At 44.0% G+C, this 17,330-nt stretch overlaps 1 protein-coding gene across 7 annotated transcripts in view; it reads right to left on the bottom strand.

Annotated features, from left to right (window-relative positions):
* The window catches only part of LOC118077204 (complement component C6-like), a 34,170-nt gene extending 17,119 nt beyond the window's left edge, over positions 1–17,051 (bottom strand). The window contains exons 1-10 of one of the 7 annotated variants that reach the window (XM_060280314.1): positions 12,190–12,269; positions 11,559–11,935; positions 10,621–10,745; positions 10,317–10,532; positions 9,701–9,885; positions 7,870–8,026; positions 6,342–6,486; positions 5,234–5,375; positions 2,371–2,509; positions 1,593–1,793 (exon numbers count right to left, since the gene is read on the bottom strand). In XM_060280314.1, the coding sequence (XP_060136297.1) occupies positions 1,593–1,793; positions 2,371–2,509; positions 5,234–5,375; positions 6,342–6,486; positions 7,870–8,026; positions 9,701–9,885; positions 10,317–10,331 (984 nt within the window). In that variant the 5' untranslated portion in view covers positions 10,332–10,532; positions 10,621–10,745; positions 11,559–11,935; positions 12,190–12,269. The other 6 variants (XM_035100689.2, XM_035100694.2, XM_035100693.2 and 3 more) reach the window with 6 other exon arrangements.
* Positions 17,052–17,330: the final 279 nt, after the last annotated feature.

The following is a 17,330-nucleotide window of genomic DNA, read 5'->3' as shown; positions in this document are numbered from 1 at the left end:
ATGTTTGCTTTTAAATGCAACTCGGATCTAAATTCTCCCCTTTCCCTAGTGCAGAACAAATATAATTGGTTTGGAAGTAAATTCCCTTCATTTTTTGTGAAGACATGAAAAGAATTGCCTTGCTTGATCTGATCAAAAGCCTAAACCAGCATCACAGCCTTCGATAGCAAGCTCAGGCGGTGAGTGCTGACAAAATTGGAGTCACAGAGACAAGAATATTAGGATTCTCAGGGGGACTTCAGTTTTGGCAGAGGTACATGTGACCTAAAACAAACAGTAACTCATCGCCGCCCCCAAAAGTTACAGCCCAGTGAGGGCTGAGTATTTTCAGCAGCTAGGAGAACATTGATAGATGGGAAACAAAAAACTGAAAATTAGGTGGGCAGATAAATGTGTTCCTTACACTTATATTATCCTGGAGATGGGTATGGCTGGGTTGCAGGAACCCTGAACAGGAACACCACTGCTAGGAAGTGAGGATACACCACAACATTTTGTTGCAAGCCTCACTTGCTCCAGTTCAAACAGTGATCTTTGATTGTCAGGCTTAACACACATGGTTGTTGAAAAGGTGGGTGTGTAAAAGCTGGTATTAAATAGCAATGGAATGCAAAAGCTCAGTCTGCAGTTAATTGCATACAGTGGTGCCTCAACTTACGAATTTAACCCATTCCAAAGGCACCTTCGTAGGTCGAAAAGTTCGTAAGTCGAAAAACGCCATTGGAACGCGATTTCCCATAGGAATGCATTGGAAACGGAAACATTCGTAAGTCGAAGCAACCCTATCTAAAAATTCATAAGTCAAAAAATCCCTATCTAAAACCACCGCGGTTTTCTTTCGGATGTCGAGACATTCGTAAGCGTGCGGCCATTACCCCCATTCGTAAGTCGAAAAATTCGGTTGTCGAGTCATTCGTAAGTCAAGGTACCACTGTAAATGCATGCAAAATGAGTGCAGTGATCTTCCCTGATAAAAACAGATTCATCTCACCATCGCTGCATAAACTAACAGCCGAAGTGAAACAGGAAAAGCATTGCCTCTGTTCAAACACAAATGAATAGAACTGAAGTTTTTGATCAGATGCAATCAGGTCTACTAACCTTAATCTCAGTACAGATACATTCTCAAAAGACATGCCTTGAACTTTATGATAGTGTTTCTCCCCCGGCCCCAGCCCTGATTGCAATGTATCTAATATTATCTATCCTTCCTGTGCCACCAGACACTGATAAACAAGAAAAGATCACTCTTATTCCAATTGTATTGTAGTGGTTTCATTGGGCTTAGAAAAAGTCAAATTTCACCCATCAGGAGACATTTAAAAAGAAAAACATATAAGCTGTATATGAAATATAATGTCTCTGTCTTCCCTTTCAATGAACTGAATGGACTCCTCTAAACTAATCTACTTTGATTAACACTTTCAGGCCTATGATACAATTTTCTGCTCTCTCACAATACTTCAGTGGAGGAAAAGTTTTGTGTTCCCTGGAAAATAAACCAAATCCTTTTCCACTTCTGCTGATCAAGACTTGAATTCAGCACTAGTGGACAGAGACTGGAAAAAAGGAGATAACAAAAACATGAGTACCTTTTTATATGAAGCTTGTACAGCCTCTCTGAAGGAGGATGAAGACGTGACCTTTACTTTAGTCTTTCTGGAGAAGAGCAATGGGATTCCAGAGGATCCTCTGCTTGAGCTGGAGGAAGAGCTGCCTCCAGAGGAAGAAGACTCTAGGGGAATTAAATCACTATAAAAATCAGATGCCACATCATCCTCTTCATTCTCTGTCTATAGAGAGGGAAAACAGAGATTTAATTATTTGCACCCACAATAAATACAAGGCATAGTTCTATTCAAAAATGATGTCTCCTACATCCAGATCAGCATGTCACCAAGGAGGACTCGGGTTCAGATGTCCCAAAAGTTACCGCTCAGCACTTTCTCCATCATTTTGGCTTAAGAACATGGTTTCCCCTTTATTTTTGGACTCTGGGGGTGACTCCACTGTAGTGTCTGCAATTCCGCAGCCACACAGGAACACAAAACTGCAGAAAAAACTACACGACCCAGACTGCTCTCCCAGAGAGGGTAGAACCACAAAAAGCCTTCAGATGATCAGATCCTTTGCTGCAACAACATCTACCATAGCTCAAACAGTGGGAAACTGTCCAGGGTCCTGATTTGCCTGCTCTGCCTGCTTCCACTTACCCAGTAAGCCTCAAATCCCAATAGAACAGGATGAAAGATACATAGATTTCTGGGAAATGTCCAGTCCTCTGCTGCTAAAGTATGATATCATTTGCCTTATAATCATTGTAGAGCTTCTGCATGCAAGATCTGGTGCTTTGTATTTTGTGATCAGTACCTGAAAGCTGACAGTCTCTATGTTTGCAGGAACCCGAAATGTCTTCCGTGTATCATTATTTTTCACAAGTGTACATTTGCCTCCATTGAAAGAATTGCCAAGGACTTCTCCTCTGTTCTCCTGTGCCAGAAGATGAAATCTGGAGAGAGGGAAGATTTCAGAAAGTCTGGTTGGTCACAAAAAGCACCAAGGGCCAACTTGTCAGTCAAATAAGATGGATAAGTGACTTGGCTGAATAAATAACACTGTGTGCCTATGCATACTTACTGGGAGGGATAGCCTGAAAGCCAATGGGACTTACTTCTGAGTAGCTAGGCTGGAGAATAAACTTATCCCTCTCAACTTGTCCACTGTTCATGTATATCCCAGCTAGGGATGGGGGAGAGAATTGTTTAGTTCACATTTTAATGTGAATCTACATAATGAGCACTTCCCAAACCAAGAACAGAATGAAAACACAAACTATTCTTCAAAATTCACACTTTTGCAAATTTTGCTATGCAGTTCTTCAACCAAAGAAGGAGAAGCATAGGGAAATGTGAGAAATGTGTGCAACGATGTTTACATTTGTGAAAATAACGTAGAAAATGCAAAACTGAGTATAAGATTGGAAAAATGAGAAACCAAGAGAAACTGAAACTGACTAGGTTCCTCCACCCCTAGTCCTACCTTTCCCATGTATTAAGAATGCCTGTTTATAAAAGCAGAACCTGCTCCTTCACAGCTAACCAGAAGTAGGAGGATGGAGGATGGATGGCAGCTAACAGATTGAGGTTGAATTCTGACAAGACAGAAGTACTGTTCGTGGGGGACAGGAGGCGGGCAGGTGTGGAGGATTCCCTGGTTCTGAATGGGGTAACTGTGCCCCTGAAGGACCAGGTGCGCAGCCTGGGAGTCATTTTGGACTCACAGCTGTCCATGGAGGCGCAGGTCAATTCTGTGTCCAGGGCAGCTGTCTATCAGCTCCATCTGGTACACAGGCTGAGACCCTACCTGCCTGCAGACTGTCTGGCCAGAGTGGTGCATGCTCCTGCTTGGACTACTGCAATGCGCTCTATGTGGGGCTACCTTTGAAGGAGACTCGGAAACTACAACTAATCCAGAATGCGGCAGCTAGACTGGTGACTGGGAGTGGCCGCTGAGACCACATAACACCAGTCTTGAAAGATCTACATTGGCTCCCAGTACGTTTTCAAGCACAATTCAAAGTGTTGGTGCTGACCTTTAAAGCCCAAAATGGCCTCGGTCCAGTATACCTGAAGGAGCGTCTCCACCTCCATCATTCTGCCCGGACACTGAGGTCCAGCACCGAGGGCCTTCTGGCAGTTCCCTCATTGCGAGAAGCCAAGTTGCAGGGAACTAGGCAGAGGGCCTTCTCGGTGGTGGCGCCTGCCCTGTGGAACGCTCTCCCAACAGATGTCAAAGAGGAAAACAACTACCAGACTTTTAGAAGACATCTGAAGGCAGCCCTGTTCAGGGAGGCTTTTAATTTTTAATAGATTACTGTGATTTATTTTTCTGTTGGAAGCCACCCAGAGTGGCTGGGGAAACCCAGCCAGATGGGCGGAGTATAATTATTATTATTATTATTATTATTATTATTATTATTATTATTACTACCGGTATTATTATTATTATTATTATTATTATTATTATTATTATTAAGGACCCCTGGACGGTTAAGTCCAGTCAAAAGTGCCTATGGAGTTGTGGCGCTCATCTCTCTTTTCAGGTCGAGGGAGCCGGCATTTGTCCACAGACAGCTGTCCGGGTCATGTTCCAGCATGACTAAACTGCTTCTGGCACAACGGATCATCGTGACAGAAGCCAGAGTGCACAGAAACGTCGTTTACCTTCCTGCCGCAGCGGTACCTACTTATCTTCTTGCACTGGTGTGCTTTCAAACTGCTAGGTTGGCAGGAGCTGGGGCAGAGTAGCAGGAGCTCACCCCATGCGGGGATTCGAACCGCCGACCTTCCGATCGACAAGCCCAAGAGGCTTGGTGGTTCAGACCACAGCACCACCCACTTCCAGCTAATCAGAAATCAGCCTTAACACCACCTCCTCTCAGCTCATTCCGTCTTTCTCCGAGTTAACGCAATCCATCGGCTTGAAAGTTAACCACAGTTTTTTGAGTTGTTTAAAAGTCAACTCCTCTTCCCAGGGAACTCTAGGAATTGTTGTTCTGTGAGTGGAACAGGGGGTCTTCTAACAGCTCTAAGCACCCTTAACAAACTACAGTTCCCTGGATTCGGGGGGCGGGCGGGTACGCCATGATTGTTTAAAATAGTATGGTAACTGCTGTGAATCCTGGGTTTTAGGTCATGGGTTATTCTGATCAAGTGAAACTTCTGTAGGAATTTTGAGGTATCTTTAAAATAATTTAAATGAGTCTAGCAAGATTTTGCAGTTTGTTCTGCTCCACCTTGTGGTGGGGAAAGTGTGAAGGCAAGCACCTTCATTATGCTGGGGGGAGAGGGAGGGTGTCTGCTGTAGTTGAACTAGACATTTGGGAAATCCAGTCACTGCAGAACAACTGCAAGAGGAGGCTTAATACTTTCTCTGCCTGCCATTTGCTCCTTGTAATTCCCTCTCCAGTCAAATACATCTCCCCCAACAAATACGAGGAAAAGCAATGTAAAAATACAATATCAAAATCGGTTAAAACACGTTTAATTATCTGTCGTGTTATGGAAATCAATATATTTTTCTGTTCACAACCATTTTTAAGAAACCTCAGTAATAATAGTGCATGCAGAAAGCATACTTGGGTGGTATATTTATATTCTGTTTGTAAGGTGTTCTTTTTAACTTATTCAATAAATGTGAACAAGCAAAAGGCATCTAAGAATGGCTTCCTTACCCATGGCCTATTAACTGCACACTAGGAATGCTCTCATGCCTTCTGTTACACACAGCCTTCACACGTCGACAGTTCCTTTCATCTGAATTGTCCCCACAATCATTTTCTCCATTGCATTCCAAGTTTCGGCCGATGCACCGACCTGTTGTCAGGAACGTAAGAGGAGACCTGCTTTATCAGAGCCAAAGACCCATCTAGTCCAGTGCTCTGTTCTCACACAGTGACTGGTCACAAATTTGTCTAATTCACTTTTAAAGCCATCCACATTAGTGGCCATCCAGCCCACCAAGATGCCTGCCAAGATAGATTTGGTAGCCATGGTCCCTGCCTTTCACACCATAGTTTTAAGAGTTAGAAGCTATTGTTTTAGACTATTAACACACACACACACACACACACACACACACACACACACACCAAGAATGTACAGTGGTACCTCGGTTTAAGTACACAATTGGTTCCGGAAGTCTGTACTTAACCTGAAGCATACTTTACCTGAAGCGAACTTTCCCATTGAAAGTAATGGAAGGTGGATTAATCCATTCCAAATGGTCCACGGAGTACTTAAACTGAAGCGTACTTAACCTGAAGCAAGCTTTCCCATTGAAAGTAATGGAAAGTGGATTAATCTGTTCCAGACGGGTCCACAGAGTACTTAAACTGAAAGTACTCAAACCAAGGCATACTTAAACCGAGGTATTAAACCGAGTGTATTATTTCACTAAGTCAAGGATAGGGAACCTGTGTGTGGCCCTCCAGATACAGAAGCTAATCAGGAATGAAGAACTGGTTGGAGAAAATCACTTTGTCAATATGGTGTCAGAGCCTAAATAAATAAATGGGGCTGTATGCAACAAAGATATTGCACTAGTGGAACAGCTTCAACTCATGCAATGGAACTTCCCCTCCTTCTGTTCCTTCTGTTCTTCCCCCACACCCTCCAAATTCACTCTGTGTGTTCCCCCAACAATTTGGAAAGGGGTGCGGGGGTGCATGGGGGAAGGAGACAGTCCACTGCACACATGGAACTTGCTTCACTACTAAAATGGTTGTAGAAAATTTTATGGTGCATCTAGATTGAAGGAATCAAGATACAAATATGGGTTACCATTTTCACACTGGAATTTATTCTCGCAGTTTACTTCCTCTATGTTGCATTGTTTGGTTGGGTAGCACCTCCGGGAATCTACCAGTGGCTCATTGCAGGGTTGCCCCTTAAACTGAGAAGGTGTGATAATGGATCTGACACGAAACTGAAAGGCAGAACAAGGACATCACCACCATCATCATCATGGTCAAGTAATTTATATTCTGCTTAATTGCCAAAATGGCTTCTAAGTCATTTACGAGTATAAAACCCATTACCAAAAAATATAAACACACATTATTAAAATACACAGAAAGCCATTCCACCAAAACATTAAAACAAACACCCACAATACAAATGTGCAATTAAAAAGCCCATTAAAATAGCACAGCAGTTAACAGTTACAACAGGATCTTTAGGCCAGGTGATCAGAGGACTGCTTATATAACAGCAGTGTCTTTATACGCCGGTGGCATGCCAATACTGATGAGGGTCTATTGTAGTTCAGCAGGGAGAGCATTTCGTAACACTGGTGCCACTAGTGAAAACAGAGTATGAGGAGAGGACAGTGAAATTTTGCCTCCCCTCTCCAAACAAATTTAAAGAAATAACAGTGCATGCCTTGAGTTGAATAGTTAGTGGGAAGATAGGAAGGTGCCTTGGATTGGTCAGTCTAGCTCATTATTGCTTACAGTGACTGGCAGAGGCCCTGCAGGGTTTCAGAAGTAGAATCTTTCCCCAGCCTCACTTGGAAATGCTGAGCACTGAAGCTGGGACTTTCAGAATGGATAGTGAGCTGTACTTTGAATGAATCAAAATAATACAAAAGGCTCACTTGCATTTCTCATTGCCTGTCATGCTTCAGGGACTCAGCCCCCCCCCCCCAGCCGTAGACAAGCAGAACAAAGAGAAAGGAGTCTCTTACCAGTTAGAACTTTAATGATCACAGTGAGAGAACAAAGAATCCATTTCCTGGGAATGAAGGTGCTCCCAATTAAGGGTTCCACCCCCTTCCTCCCTAGTTCACACACACACACACACACACGGTCACTTCCGCGTCTTGCATCCTGATCTCGCAACCACTGTGCTTTCTGTGCTGCCACCATGTCTGCTCTCCTTGACCTTGGGCTGAGCGGCTGGACAAGGCATAGGCAAATTCAGCCCTCCAGATGCTTTGGGACTACAACTCCCATCATCCCTAGCTAACAGAACCAGTGGTCAGTGATGATGGGAACTGTAGTCTCAAATCATCTGGAGGGCCGAGTTTGCCTATGCCTAGGCTGGACACTTTCCAACAACAGTGAGTCTGTTAACTCTCTCTCCCTTCCAGTTCTCCTCCTCCTAGCTGTTCCCCACCCAGTACTTCCCAGTTTCTGCCTTCTGAACTATGTCCCTCTGCAAACCACTGTTCCAAATCTATTCAGGATCCTGATCAGGAGCAGGGGGAGGGGGGAGGTTTCCACCATTCCTCCTCAGTACAGCCCTCCTTAGCATGGTCCCTGACATTGCCTTCCTTTCGTGCCCACCTCCCTTCAATTTTTGCACTTACTTGTTTTCTAACACAGGGGTCACATTCTGACCAGGGACCAAAGTTTCCAAGCTGGCAATTAATAGGGCACATCTGCTGGCTGCAGGCCCTGGATTCCTGAGTTGTGCAGAGTTGACCACAGAGGTTTTTGATATAATAGTCATCCATCCTGATTTGCCTAGAATACAGAAAAAACATGTTCGTGGCCAAGGGTTCCTGTCAAGGGAAGCAAAATAATTCCCACCTTGGAACCTGCCAGCCAAAGGGGACAAAGGAAGATGACTTAATGTGCAATTGTTGTTGTTTAGTCGTTTAGTCGTGTCCGACTCTTCGTGACCCCATGGACCATAGCACGCCAGGCACTCCTGTCTTGCACTGCCTCCCGCAGTTTGGTCAAACTCATGTTCGTAGCTTCGAGAACACTGTCCAACCATCTTGTCCTCTGACGTCCCCTTCTCCTTGTGCCCTCAATCTTTCCCAACATCAGGGTCTTTTCCAAGGATTCTTCTCTTCTCATGAGGTGGCCAAAGTATTGGAGCCTCAGCTTTACGATCTGTCCTTCCAGGGAGCACTCAGGGCTGATTTCCTTAAGAATGGATAGGTTTGATCTTCTTGCAGTCCATGGGACTCTCAAGAGTCTCCTCCAGCACCATAATTCAAAAGCATCAATTCTTCGACGATCAGCCTTCTTTATGGTCCAGCTCTCACTTCCATACATCACTACTGGGAAAACCATAGCTTTAACTATACGGACCTTTGTCGGCAAGGTGGTGTCTCTGCTTTTTAAGATGCTGTCTAGGTTTGTCATTGCTTTTCTCCCAAGAAGCAGGCGTCTTTTAATTTCGTGACTGCTGTCACCATCTGCAGTGATCAAGGAGCCCAAGAAGGTGAAATCTCTCACTGCCTCCATTTCTTCCCCTTCTATTTGCCAGGAGGTGATGGGACCAGTGGCCATGATCTTGGTTTTTTTTATGTTGAGCTTCAGACCATATTTTGCGTTCTCCTCTTTCACCCTCATTAAAAGGTTCTTTAATTCCTCCTCGTGCAATTAGTTGATGCAAAAAAGCCTTTTGTCTCAAGGACGCCTAAATGGACCTGGAATGCTGCAAGTCTCACTAGCTCTGCCACAAGGGATGGAGGATTGAGATGCCTGCCTTGTCTGACAGAGGGCTGATAAAAAAGAAAAAATTGTTGATTTGAAGCAGTTCAGGTTTTCCAAAACTTTGGGGAGGAGGATTAACAGTGAGTCGCAGGGGCGGGAATGGGCAGATAAAGAGGAAACAACATGTGTTACTGTTAATATATAAAGCTCTTAACAGGTTGGGGCCAGTTTACCTGCAATATCTCCTGCAAGATACACCCACTTGACCACTTCGATTTGTGGAACTGGCACTGTTACAAGTGCCACATAATGCAGATAATGACCCCTGCTCCCATTGACGGCACACAAGCCAACTCCACCATGTTATGCTCCATTGCGCCCTATTAGTCCCCCGCCCTACCCCACCACGCCCCCCAATTACACTTCCTGGTCACCCTGACGCACAGGTGTCCAGTAGCACATCAATTGGTCATTGCCTGTATTCGTTCTGCATTTGCAAGAAATTGATCCTGCAGTGTGGCAACACCCACACTTAGACTGAATCATAGAATTGTGGCGTTGGAAGCAACTGCGAGTGTCATCTAGTCTAGAACTCCCTGTCTACGGACATCAGGCAGACACCTTCCCTCGACCCTCTATCCTTTCTCAATGCCTGCTGAAAACATTTTCGTCTAGGCGTATTCCTAACAGACAACTTGAAAGATAAAAAGGAATCAGTTTGTGAAGTCGAAGGTGTCGCTTCTTTCCTACCTTTGCCTACTTTGAGTGCCATAATTACAGGTCCTTGAGCAGCTAGACCAGGGAGACCATGGGTAATGGTCACAGTAGCATCCCATGCTGCTGTCAATTGTGGCATGCAGGAGGAGGAGGAGGGGGATGAAATTCATTTTTCTCTCCATAGCTGTAGGCAGGGAGCTAGCAAAAGTCAACAAAGTCTGCAATGCAGAAAAAGAAGTTGTCATTAGAACAGCTCAACACCCGTCGATATAATATGGCAGCTTAATAGCTAATCTACTGTGCGGTGCCCTGCAGTGAATGACCGAAGCTGAATCAAACTGTGATAATCACTGGAAGTGTACGGTGAAAGCAGGATGGGACCACAAAGCCTTTAATGTGTACCACTGTGCAGTGGCATAGCAAGGTCAGGTGGTACCCGATGCAGAGAATTTCTTGTCAACCCCCCCCCCCCCACATTGAAAACTAGTTGGACTCCCTAGAGACTACAATCTACTCATAGTATAAAAAGACTGCCTGTGATCTACCCATTGCTTTTTTTAGGGTGTGTGTGTGGCAAAAGTTGTTGAGCTTTTCTGAGATTCCAGGGTTTGGGTCCAGAGTTCCCTCCACCCTCTGCTTGTTTGCTCACCTGCCTCCTTCGCATCCACTCCCTGCATGCCTCCTCCAGCAGCCCAGGTGTGCGGGGCTGTCAAAATGAAGGGGGAAGAGGGGATTGCCACAGCTCTCCCCCTTCCCCAGATGGATACCGGTAGGCGGGAGTCACGGGCAGGTGGCGTGCCGAATGTCACCCCCCTTGAAAATGACACCCGGGGCTGTCTGCCCCCACCTTGCTCCACCCCGGCCACTGTGAAAAAAGCAATGAGAAGAACTCAGGCTGCAATCCTAGACAACCTTGCCTGAACTCAATGGGACTTAGTTCTGAGTAGACTCACCTAGGATTGTTCCGCAAAGGCGTATTCATGAGCAAAGTGTAGATGGGGGCAGCAGCTGCATGCAAGCTCTGCCCCACCCTTCTCCTGCACACATTATTTCCACTCAGACCTCCACCTTTCCCATGCTGAAAAAGGAGCCATACAGCCCTTCATTTTTCCACTGATGCTAACATTCAGTCATCACATTTAAAGCACATGACTTCCTGGGAAGCAGGAATCTTTTACTGACTCTTAAAGGAATAAGATGTGGGTGACGCTGTGGGTTAAACCACAGAGCCTAGGGCTTGCCGATCAGAAGGTCGGCGGTTCAAATCCCCGTGATGAGGTGAGCTCCTGTTGCTCGGTCCAAGCTCCTGCCCACCTAGCAGTTCGAAAGCACGAAGTGCAAGTAGATAAATAGGTACCGCTACAGCGGGAAGGTAAACGGCGTTTCCGTGTGCTGCTCTGGTTCGCCAGAAGCGGCTTAGTCATGCTGGCCACATGACCTGGAAGTTGTACGCCGACTCCCTCGACCAATAACGCGAGATGAGCGCCACAACCCCAGAGTCGTCTGCGACTGCACCTAATGGTCAGGGGTCCCTTTACCTTTACCTTTAAAGGAATAATAAGAGAGCTTTCAATGTTCTTTCACATCCAAGAATAATTAGCCTCCTCAATAAATATCTCTGCAATGCTAATTCCTCTCAAATACAGCCCATAAGCAGTGCACAAAGTATCAAAACAGTTGTGAACCTTATAAACATTTTTTAAATTACATTGCAACATCTCCTCTCATCATTAAACTTCCCAATTTATGATAATATTCACCTCATTTTTAAAACAACCCCCTAATCCTTTATATATTTAGCTTTCACATGATGTGACAGAATTTTCTAACTATTTTTACCCCCGTTTACAACATTTCAAAACATTTTGTCCATATCTGCTAGGACTGCTACCTATTTCTTCATCAACCAGAAACACAGCAAAGCTCCAGTCCTGCCTCAATGCTAGAACAGTTTTACTGGCTTAATTTTCATGAATCAGGACTCTTTTAAAGGTGCAGGAGCAGAACAGGGAAATAAAAAGGTCACAACCCAAAGAACAACATTAACAGTGCCATGAATAACACCATTGTTCGTCTAAAATTTGCTAAAGGACTGCCATCGAATTTCAAAGCTATAATTCACGATACTTGCTTCACTCCTTTTAACTAAGCCCCTATTTCACATACTCAACAAATAGCATTATAAATCAGTTCCTACAGAGCTTGTAATTGCAGTTCTTGGGATCAAAAAATAATTCTCCGAACTTCTCCTCTGTGACAAAATATTCCCTGCAGGAAGCAGAAATCACACCTCATTAGCAGCTGAACCAGATTAACAATTTCTCTTAGTCCCTAGAGTTTTTTTCAGCTCTGAAACCAGAAGGGGTTTGCCACACCCCCAAGCATTTTTGGTGCATTCCTTATTTTACCAGGAGTATATCAATTGGATCTTTTAGAAGAGACACCCAAACTGGAGATCTGCTATGTAGGTTTATTCACAGTAACCATGAGTCAGCTTGCATACAAATACAGCAAAAACTTACCCGTGCAATTTGTGTGAAAATAATAATTCACAGAAGGCTTCTGCACGCAAAGTGAATCCCTTTGGTGGCATCCGTCAACCTAAATGCAATGTGGACATTAGCCCATCAGAGCAGGAGTCTTTATACAGCGATGGTGCAACTCATGGGTTTTGTTTGCATTCAATTAAAATGTAACCCAGGGATCCAGTCCTAAACATGCTTAACTATGGGAGCAAGTCTCATTGACATCGTGCTGTATCCTGACTCATGAGTAGACATAGTTGCAACTTGTACTTACAACAGTAGCATAAGTGTCTGTAGCTTCCATAACAAAAAACAACAATGAATAAGTAAACCAGTGGAATTTATTTACTTGGCGGATGTGTACCTTACCCTTCTTGTTATGAGTTCATATGCCAATAGAGTCTAAATACAGTCGTGGCCAAAATTGTGGAAACCTTTTGAGAAAAGTGTATTTCCAAGGTCTGATGGCTCATAACACCTGATTGGCTCTCATGCTCATTGGCTGCATTCAAATGAAGGTAAGCTACTGCATATCAACCTAAGCAAGGTGTGCTCCCCTTTTCTGGTTATTTGGCTATAACTTTTGATAGAATACAGATAATTGAACAAACTTTGTTGCATTACATTCTTCATTAAATTATCTTTCCATTGATATATAATTTTATGGTATTACTTCAAAAAAAGGTGGTGCTATGAGCCATCAAACCTCAAAAATACACTTTTTCTAAAAGGTTTCCGTAATTTTGGCCACTAGTGTAGTATTTTCTGTTGTATAAGTCTTCGTATGAGCCAAAACATTTCCGCACTGTCTAGGTAATAGTGAACATTCCAATTCTTTCTTAAACTCTGCATATCAAACTTACAGTATTTATTGTGCTCATCCCTACTTATCCTGCACGTATGTTGCCTTTAGTAGTAGGGTTTTTTTTAAAAAAGAAAAGTTAAAGGACCCCTGGGCGGTTAAGTCCAGTCAAAGCATAGCTGCCAAGTTTTCGCTTTTCTCACGAGGAAGCCTATTCAGCATAAGGGAAAATCCCTGTAAAAAAGGGATAACTTGGCAGCTATGAGTCAAAGGTGAATATGGGGTTGTGGCGCTCATCTCATTTTCAGGCCGAGGGAGCCGGCATTTGTCCACAGACAGATTTTCCGGGTCATGTAGCTGGCATGACTAAACTGCTACTGGCGCACGAAAGACTGTGACGGAAAGCAGAGTGCATGGAAATGCCGTTTACCTTCCTGCCGCAGCGGTACCTATTTATCTACTTGCACTGGCGTGCTTTCGAACTGCTAGGTTGGCCAAGCCCAAGAGGCTCAGTGGTTTAGACCACAGCACCACCTGTGTCCCGCATGTGGGACAACATGAGCAGCTATTATTTTGCAAACCACTTAAAGATTTTCTTACAGTCAGGCGGTAGATACAGTTTGTTAAATAAATATAAATAAACAAACATCCAAAGCACATTCCACACATGTGGCTTCTCCCAAAGAACTCCAAATATTATTATTTACTCTTTACAGAGAAGCAGTTTCCAGGGCCCTTAATGAACTCTCGATCCAATTATCCAGAAGGTTGGGGGGAAAAACCCAGAACAGATTTAGGGTGACACAGTGGGGTGCATGGGATCAGGAGAGGAGAAGTTCCTTTGTGGATCTGTTTCACCAGATACTGCCCCCCCCAACCCCATGTTTTGCATTGCAATGTTATCAAATGTTTTTATGTGATTTAATCTTATTTATTTATTTTAAATTGTTCTATATACGGTATGTTTTTCTTTTATTTCTCATGAACATGTTTTATCACAATAGTGTTTGCCGCCTTAAGGCTCCTTGGGTGGGATATAAAATTTCATTAAGAAGCTATGTAAGTAGAATGTTATTTTGCTATGGAGCAAATAGATTTTGCAGGCACTTTGAGGGAAAACAAATTGCATATAAATAAAAGCTTGATGAGTCGGTGCAATTTCTCAGGGCAGATTTTGCATAGTTCCAGGTTTGTTTGTTCATTAAATAAAGAACACCTGGTATGCTACACTTGCCTGGAACGTGTTTCTTGCAACCACAACCACTTCCTGTAACATTTCTAAATCCATTACTGGAAGCCAATATGTGTAGAGGTGTGTGTGTGTGTGTGTGTGTGTGTGTGTGTGTGTGTGTGTGTGTGTGTAGTTCAGCTAGAACTGGAGAGCTTAATGTTACAACAGCTGCTATAGATATAGGCACACACACCTTAAATAATTAAGCCACAGATTCACTGGAGTTAAAAATATATGTATATTGAGAGCTCATTATTTTTCTTCCATTTTTTTCCTTCAATTTCTTCTTCAAACTTTCAAGAAACTTTGCCTGAAAGGACTTCAGCAGATCCAAGGACTTCAGCAGATTCAGAAGTCATTTTGCCTTCTTTCCTTTCATTAGGAGATGGGATGCAGAGGTTGTATTCAATTCTGTCAGGTGAAATTCATAAAGCTGCTTTTCAGGAAAGCTGAAGGGTGGGTTCAGAGAAGTCTAACATCTTGAATAGAGAAAGAAATTTAGAGTGGTTCACAATTCAAGGTGAATCCACCTAAATCACACTTTCCCAAAAAAATTGTGAACCAAAAATATAGATTCCAACTCTCGAATTCTATGATTCTATAGGCATCCTTCAAAACGTACACTTTTCTGAATTTTGCAGTGTCAAGTAATATGCGCAAAAATGCATATACTAAGGTCATGTGTGCATAAAATGCGTACTTGCAAATTATATTAGTGAAAAGAACATACAAAAATGAATTGGGTGGAAAGGAATGTTTGCAACAGATGCAGACATGTTTGCCAGTCTAAGCTTAAATGTAACATCTTCTGTGAAAAGCCATGAACACCAAGACAGAATTAGCTTGCCAGTTTAAGCAAGCTCACAGCCTAATGCCCATCTGCTATAGTAATTGGGCAGCAGGTGGGGAGAAGTCGCACCTTGAATTTGTATAATGACATGATGACACCTGGGGTTTATTAAAGTTCCTTTTTCACACACTGCCTACCTGTCAATCTCACAGTCCCTAGGTTATAGACAGCCAGAGCATGGCAAACCGCCATGCACTTGAATAAGCCCTCTGTTCTGTGACCTCTCGGTAGCATCCAAATTCATTCAGCTGTGTCAGTGTTGCAGTATCAGCACATGTTGGTGTCATCATGCAAGCAGCATGGAGTACCAATAGGAGGGTTGCTGTCTGGTAATGCACGGCCATTTTTAGTTTCAAACACACACTTTTGGACCACAGGGGAAGAGCTGCAAGTTAGTAGCAGCTTTCTACACAGAAAGTCTCCACTTCAATCCCCAACAACCTCAGCTAGGGCAGGGAAGGAGTAAGAACATAAGAAGAGCCTGCTGGATCAGGCCAATGGCCCATCTAGTCCAACCTCCTGTTCTTGCAGGGATCAACCAGATACATGTGGGAAGCCCACAAAAATTCTGTCTGGAACCCTGAAGAGAAGCTCATAGACAATATAGACAAGGAGCAGGGAATTCTTTCTAACAAGCAGACCAGATACTTAGGTTCTCGAACTCCCTGGACCACTTACCCAGATCATCCAAGTGTCCCTATTCTTCAGGGACAGTCCCAGATTTTCAGAAGCCAACCTGGTTTCTGTTTTGATCCTTGAATGTCTCACTTTTCCTTTGTTGTTAGTCAATTAGTCGTATCCAACTCTTCAAGACCCCATGGACCGGAGCACGCCAGGCACTCCTGTCTTCCACTGCCTCCTGGAGATTTATCAAATTCATGTTGGTCGCTCCTATAACACTGTCCAACCATCTCGTCCTCTGTTGTCTCGTTCTCTGTCGTCCCAGCTTCAGGATCTGTCCTTCCAGTGAGCACTCAGGGCTGATTTCCTTCAGAATGGACATCTTTGATCTTCTTGCAGTCCATGGGACTCTCAAGAGTCTCCTCCAGCACCATAATTTAAAAGCATCAATTCTCCGGCCTTCTTTGTGGTCCAGCTCTCACTTCCATACATCACTACTGGGAAAACCATAGCTTTAACTATACGGATCTTTGTCGACAAGCTGATGTCCCTGCTTTTCCTTAGGATGTATGTATTTTCACCAGAGAAATGTTGGAGGTTATGGAATAGGATGTCCCTATTTTCATCAGAGAAATGTTGGAGGATATGCTCACCTGTTTAGTCACCTGGCAGGTGGCACACTTTCCTTTGCCTGTGCTGTTTGAAATCAAACTGCACAAGCAAAGGCACCAAGCTTTGCAGACACCACCATTCGGCTGTCAGCAATTTGCAAAGCCCTCTGCCTTCAGAAGTGCTGACCGTCACGGCAGTGCTTGAACTGATACAGGGCTTTGCAGCTGCCAAAATCAGCTGATTGACATTGTCCACAGACCCTGTTCTTGAGAGGTTACCTGCCCTATATCTGGCATCATATATGACCTCAGGTGTAGTACAGGTGGGCCTGGCTTGGCTAAAAGTGGCCTCATGGACCTAATGGAGAGACTGCAGGCCACCACTGACATAGACAATATTGAGCAGGATGGAGCAATGACTTGACTTGATATAAGGCTGCTGCTCCCGGGTAAATTGCACTCTTATCTAACTCCTAGTTCCTATAAGGCAGCTTCCTTCTTTTGAATTGGCATCCTTTCTAACACATAGTTTTACGTAAGATGTTTCAACTGACTGGGGGGGGGGAATCCCCAGTGAATACAACTGTGCACTGTCTACATTTGGACCGAACTCTAGGCTTCCCTTCTCCCACTTTTCCCTGGTGAAGGGAGAAATCTTCCTGCAGGCCTGTGGGCAGAACCCTTTCGGTGATCTGTATACAACTCTTGTTACATTACCAGGGTCTGCATAGGTGCTTCTGAAGGAGCAGTCAATGGGTTCAACAGTCAACGGAGGCAGGATCCTTTTGCTACAGAAGTTCCTACAGGCCGACGCTGGCGTCACTCCTGCCTCTTGTGTCCATCGACCAACACAACACAAGAACAAGAACATGTTCATTGCCCAACTTCTCCACTAACTTGTTTTCTAACTTTCCTGACATGTGCTGCTAATTCAACAAATTTGCATGCTTCCGGTGACTGCAATTGTGCGAAACTAAACTTTCAGCATCATTTCAAGCTCAAAGGTTGGAAAGTTAGATTGAG

This window comes from Zootoca vivipara, chromosome 11 (assembly GCF_963506605.1).
Source record: "Zootoca vivipara chromosome 11, rZooViv1.1, whole genome shotgun sequence".
Classification (NCBI taxonomy): domain Eukaryota; kingdom Metazoa; phylum Chordata; class Lepidosauria; order Squamata; family Lacertidae; genus Zootoca; species Zootoca vivipara.
This window is presented reverse-complemented; position numbering and strand designations above follow the sequence as displayed.